This window comes from Macadamia integrifolia, chromosome 8 (assembly GCF_013358625.1).
Source record: "Macadamia integrifolia cultivar HAES 741 chromosome 8, SCU_Mint_v3, whole genome shotgun sequence".
In the NCBI taxonomy this organism is placed as follows: Eukaryota; Viridiplantae; Streptophyta; class Magnoliopsida; order Proteales; family Proteaceae; genus Macadamia; species Macadamia integrifolia.
The window spans coordinates 4,584,918-4,590,104 of record NC_056564.1 but is presented as its reverse complement, the minus strand read 5'-3'; the positions used below and the strand labels follow the sequence as shown (position 1 = coordinate 4,590,104).

General features: G+C 39.1%; 2 protein-coding genes across 3 annotated transcripts in view; both read left to right on the top strand.

Moving 5' to 3' along the window:
* The window catches only part of LOC122087504 (protein ALP1-like), an 11,055-nt gene that overhangs the window by 5,718 nt on the left and 150 nt on the right, over window positions 1-5,187 (top strand). The window contains exons 2-3 of one of the 2 annotated variants that reach the window (XM_042656657.1): window positions 1,704-4,543; window positions 4,670-4,914. In XM_042656657.1, the coding sequence (XP_042512591.1) occupies window positions 1,704-2,749 (1,046 nt within the window). In that variant the 3' untranslated portion in view covers window positions 2,750-4,543; window positions 4,670-4,914. Of the gene's footprint in view, window positions 1-1,703; window positions 4,544-4,669; window positions 5,074-5,187 lie in introns of those variants that run through there. The other variant, XM_042656656.1, reaches the window with a different exon arrangement.
* LOC122087505 lies at window positions 4,466-5,073 on the top strand. The gene is made up of 2 exons (XM_042656658.1): window positions 4,466-4,543; window positions 4,670-5,073. The coding sequence occupies exons 1-2, from the start codon at window positions 4,466-4,468 to the stop codon at window positions 4,751-4,753; spliced, it is 162 nt and encodes a 53-aa protein (XP_042512592.1). The 3' UTR covers window positions 4,754-5,073.

Below are 5,187 nucleotides of genomic sequence, written 5' to 3'. Positions count from 1 at the left end.
GGGGGGGGGGGGGTGTGGGGGTTGAGGGGAATGTAGTTCTAGTTGTGTGGACTGGTTATTTTACAGTTCTTTTGGCTAATTCATGTAGTGTTCTTAAAAGATGTTTGGGAAGTATGCCTAAGGGTGTAGGAAATGCCCCAAGTGTACCTAGAAATGTTTTAGCTCTAGAGGCATACAGCTCAGCATGTGGGTCCTATTTTAAGATGCATGGTAGTCAATGCATGATATTTTTTGTCCCACCTCTTAATAAAACCCTGGCATCAGTGGTAATCAAAGCCAGATATTAAAAACTATGATATTAATTAGTATGGTAAAATTTATTCAAAATAGGATTCAAAACTAATGAAAAAAAAGAAAGAAAGAAAAATTTTATACCTGCAAAAAAATGTAAACTGAAAACTTGTATTTTCATTTGCAAATGATTGCAAACAGTCTCTTTGAAAAATAAAATCATTTGTCCAGTCAAACTTATTAGAGAACAAGGACATTTCTCTAAATCAAGAGCAGTTTAAGTACTTATAGATAAGGTAATATTTCCAAGAACACTAAAAACCAAATGTGGGAGTAAGTATACGGTATACCAGGACAATGATGATTTGCAAGAATAGTATAAACCAAATGTATGTTTTGATTGTTTCAGACTTTCAATATCTTGCTTCTTTCAGTTCTGCTGTCTTCTAGGATGTTGCTTTTGATGAGTTGATGTGGCTTAATGTTGGTTTTTTATGGGACCCAGAATGTGCCTTTGAAAACCCAACAATTTCTTTGTGGCTTAGTCCCAATTCGATAAATATTTGACAACACGAGCACAAATTCTTAGGTTGAGAAATTGTTTCACCCTTGAAACAAACTATATATTGGGCCTTTTTGAAAGGAATTCTGCATTCAGAAATCCGTGGACTAAATTTAGTTGTTCCCTCTTAAGGTTTCCATAAAATGTTTTCAAGTTCAAATATAATTTTAGCAAATCATGTATTACATGTTTTAACAAGGCCACGATCACTTAATCAAACTAATCTGTTCAAAACTTGATTGGTACCTTGTTATCCTCAACCAATTGGATCCATATCTAGGTCTTTTACCAACCTGAGCTTTCAGACTTTTGTGCATAACTTCAATTTAGAATAATGCTTGTGCATCTAATTGTTGTTATTATGGAAAAACGATGATGTATGCCAAACTTGGAAACAACCTCTCTTGCAAAGCAAGGAGTAAGGTTGCATACATTTGCCCCTCCCAGACCCTGCAGTAGCAGGAGCCTTGTGGACTGGGTTGTTCTTTTGATGATATATGCCAAAAGAAAGAAATACGACAGATTATTATCACATGCATAACGAAGTCTATTTTCCATTCATGTTAACAATGCAACACTTTCTTTGCTGGCTTGTTCTCTTGTGAAATTTTAGGCATTTTCTTTTGTATGGAATAGAGTCTTAATTCTGACTTCCTAATTTTTGGGAGCTCAGATTTTACTATTTCTGAAGAATGTAATTTTGTCTGCTGCAGTGAAATATTTGCATATCTTTCGATTAAAACAATTTATTCTAAGATCATCAAGATGAGGCCTGAAAACATCTGGCATTTTTCCTGCTTTTTGCTTGATTGCAAAAGGAGTGCTGAATACTTGTATCCAAATGTTCGCGTTTGTGACATGACTCTTGCTCTTTTTCTATTTTTTTATTTTTTTGTAAATGTGTTTACAGGGCCCTTGTCTCTATCAAAAGGTTTGGATAAATTTGAGTCCGTCTTCAAGATCTCAAGAAAGACCTTCGACTACATCTGCTCACTTGTGAAAGAAGATTTGACATCTAAGCCATCGAATTTCACTTGTACAAATGGCAGGCCACTCTCCATAAATGACCAGGTTGCTGTTGCTCTACGAAGGTTAAGCTCTGGTGAGTCACTATGGACAATTGGTGAATCATTTGGAATGAATCAATCAACCGTTTCTCAAGTTACCTGGCGGTTTGTGGAGGCCATGGAAGAGAGAGGGCTTCACCACCTCCAATGGCCTGCCACAGAAGAGGAGATGACACAGATAAAATCCAAGTTTGAAAGGATCCGGGGCCTCCCAAACTGTTGTGGTGCAATTGATACTACTCACATCATGATGTGTTTGCCCACTGTGGACCGCACAAATGATATATGGTTCGATCGTGAGAAGAATCACAGCATGGTCTTGCAGGCAATTGTTGATCCTGAAATGAGGTTCAGGGACATTGTCACTGGATGGCCAGGAAGCATGAGTGATTCCCTTGTGCTCCGCAGTTCAAGCTTCTTTAAGCTTTGTGAAAAAGGGAAGAGGCTAAACGGGGAGAAGATAGAACTGTCTGAAGGGTCAGAAGTAAAGGAATATATAATTGGAGATGCAGGCTTTCCCCTTCTGCCCTGGCTTCTCACACCCTATCAGGGGAAAGATCTTTCCGAGACCAAGGCTGAGTTTAACAAGCGACACTTTGCAACCAGGATGGTGGCACAGAGGGCCTTGGCAAGGTTGAAGGAGATGTGGAGGATTGTTCAAGGAGTGATGTGGAGACCTGACAAGCATAAATTACCAAGAATTATTCTTGTGTGCTGCTTGCTGCACAACATTGTGATTGATCAAGAGGATGAGGTACAGGATGAGATGCCCTTGTCTCATCACCATGATTCTGGTTATCGGCAGCAGATCTGTGAATCAGTTGACAAAAGTGCTTCAATCCAGAGAGACAAGTTGTCTCTCTACTTGTCTGGAAGACTACCACCTTGAAACAAAATCCATCTCAGCTGCCTGTTTTCTTCTCTAATGGAGACGATGCTCTGATGATCAATGGACTGACTGATCATGGTTGAATTGCCTAATTAGAATTGTTGGTTTAGTAGGTTTTAAAGGCATGCTTGTGACAAGTCTTTTTCACCGGCAGCTATTGAAGATCATATTTCCTGTTATTCCAGTGTACAGAATTAGGATTGGGACAGCAGATTGCTTGCATCATTCACAGGGTCAGAAGGCAATGACAGCAAGAATGAGGAAATCCCTCCCCAGATACACATGCTGAACTGCTTCACAGAATATCGAGCTTCTTTTCACCATCCCCAGAATGATTTAAGTTGAGATTTCATTCTTCGGTATTTTCATTGTCATCTGTCTCTTGTGTTGTGGTATGTAACTGGGTGGATGCTGGAAGTACTCTTTTCCTGGCATTAACTCACTGCACAGCATTGCAGGTAATCTCAGAACTTTACCTGGGTAATCATATCCCAGTTGATTAGCCACAATGTGGATTTTGTCACAGTTATGTTCTGGTAGTTTTGAGAATTGTTTATATGAACTTTATTCTATTTTTTTATTCTATTTCAGAATTTATCTGAAAGAATATTTTTTATATTATCCTATCAACTATGATAAAAGTTGATTTGATAACTGTTTATTCGACGGCAATTCAAGAGAGGCTTACTTATACTGTTCAACAAGTATGTTGGATTATCCTGTTGAACATTGAGCCAACAAAATGTTTTCGAATATATTGACCTTTCAACCTTATTTCAATGTTGCAGAATTAGCTGAAACTTACAAATAGAGGTTGATGTGAAAATGTCACAATGTTTGAATGCATGTAGCAGCAGATGTAGAAGCCATTGCCAAGGCTGTTTCTGTAACGTTTTTCTCATGATTTATGATTGGCTTGTAATGCTCATACTAGGTTCGATGTGTTCAATGAACAGATGCCAAATATAATCCTCACTCACCCTACTTCAAACCTCTTTTTTGGAGTCCATGGTTGGTTGGTTGGTTCATGGCATTTTGAATTGTGATCGCAGGAGAGATAAGGTAGGTCCGTACTCGACATTGGTGTCAGTAATTTGTCACCTAGGGTCAGGAGAGAATCTCTTCATCTACAGTGATTTGATGCTCGAATTTGACCAGTAAAAATATCGAGTTCCATCATCAACTCGTGCTCTTTAATGAGATATACTTTCTTAATCAAACTTAGAAGGTTAGACCATGGCTGAAGAGATTCTCTGTTCACCATTAAGCGAAGGAACACTCGATCCACTGACATTTCCCCCATTTCCTATGTCGGTCGGTCAGGCTGAACCGGTTTTTGATAGAGAATAGGTGAAACCAAAACCAGATCAATAAGGAAAGGTTTGGTTTCTTGGTTCTATTCCGGATTCAATCTGGCTTTGATTCGGTTTATTTTGATTTTTCTTGTTGGGATTCTGATCCCCTCCAATTCTTAATCATTGCAATTCTTGTGCAAATCCCTCTGTACACATTTAAAAGGAAAAAAAAGAAGATGACTAAGATAGAGAATTGGTGAGGTTGGATTGGTTTGACCGGTTCGATTACACCTCGTAGGCCCAAGTGCCCAACCAAGAGACAAGTAAATGAAGTAATCCACCAGTCGGTGCCGAGGTTGTAGTTTAGAGCTAGGGTTCAATAGGGGTTCGGAAGGAACTAGGGACGAACTTGTGAATCGTGATGGAAGCGAGGAAGTTGCTCAAGGCCAAGAAGTTCTGGTTGGCATCTTTCCTAATTGCCTGGGCTGCAGCTCTTCAGGTACGATAAATTTTCTGTAATGTCAAATCCTAATTCATCCACTTACCACTTCGATTCCTTTTTTCTGTTCATTCGTCAAGTGATCAGACCGGACTCTGTTGTCTTTCATCGAAAAATTCTCTGCAGGGGCATATGATGTGGCTACAGAGGCAGGATTCCTTCAAGCAGAAGTTCGGTACCCTAAATGAGAACGAAGAAGGAGAAGACTGATTTCGAATTTCTCTCTTCCTGTGACCTGCGCGATTCAGATTCAAGTTTTCAACTCGGTTTCTTTCGATTGCTTCAGCCTTTGTCACTGCTCCGGGATGGATGCGATCCCTAATTACGGATATGTCAGAGTAGGATGGCATCGGCGCCGGTGAACAAGAAATGTAACATTCTTGTCTCCCAGTTTTGCTTTTATGATGTGAAGCATGAGTAGCTGATATTTGTGCTTACTCTGATTCCAGACTCTCAGATTGTTTTTACACTATACAATAGAACGTTGAGAGATTAATAGACTGCAAGGAAAACCATAGAATGGTCTCAAACTCTTTTTGCCCCACCTGAATATAGAGAGTTTAGAATTTCTGAATACTTGCAATCCCTCGTAACTCCATTTTTTTCTGTTTGTTTGTTTGTTTGTTTTTTGTTTTTTTTTTTTT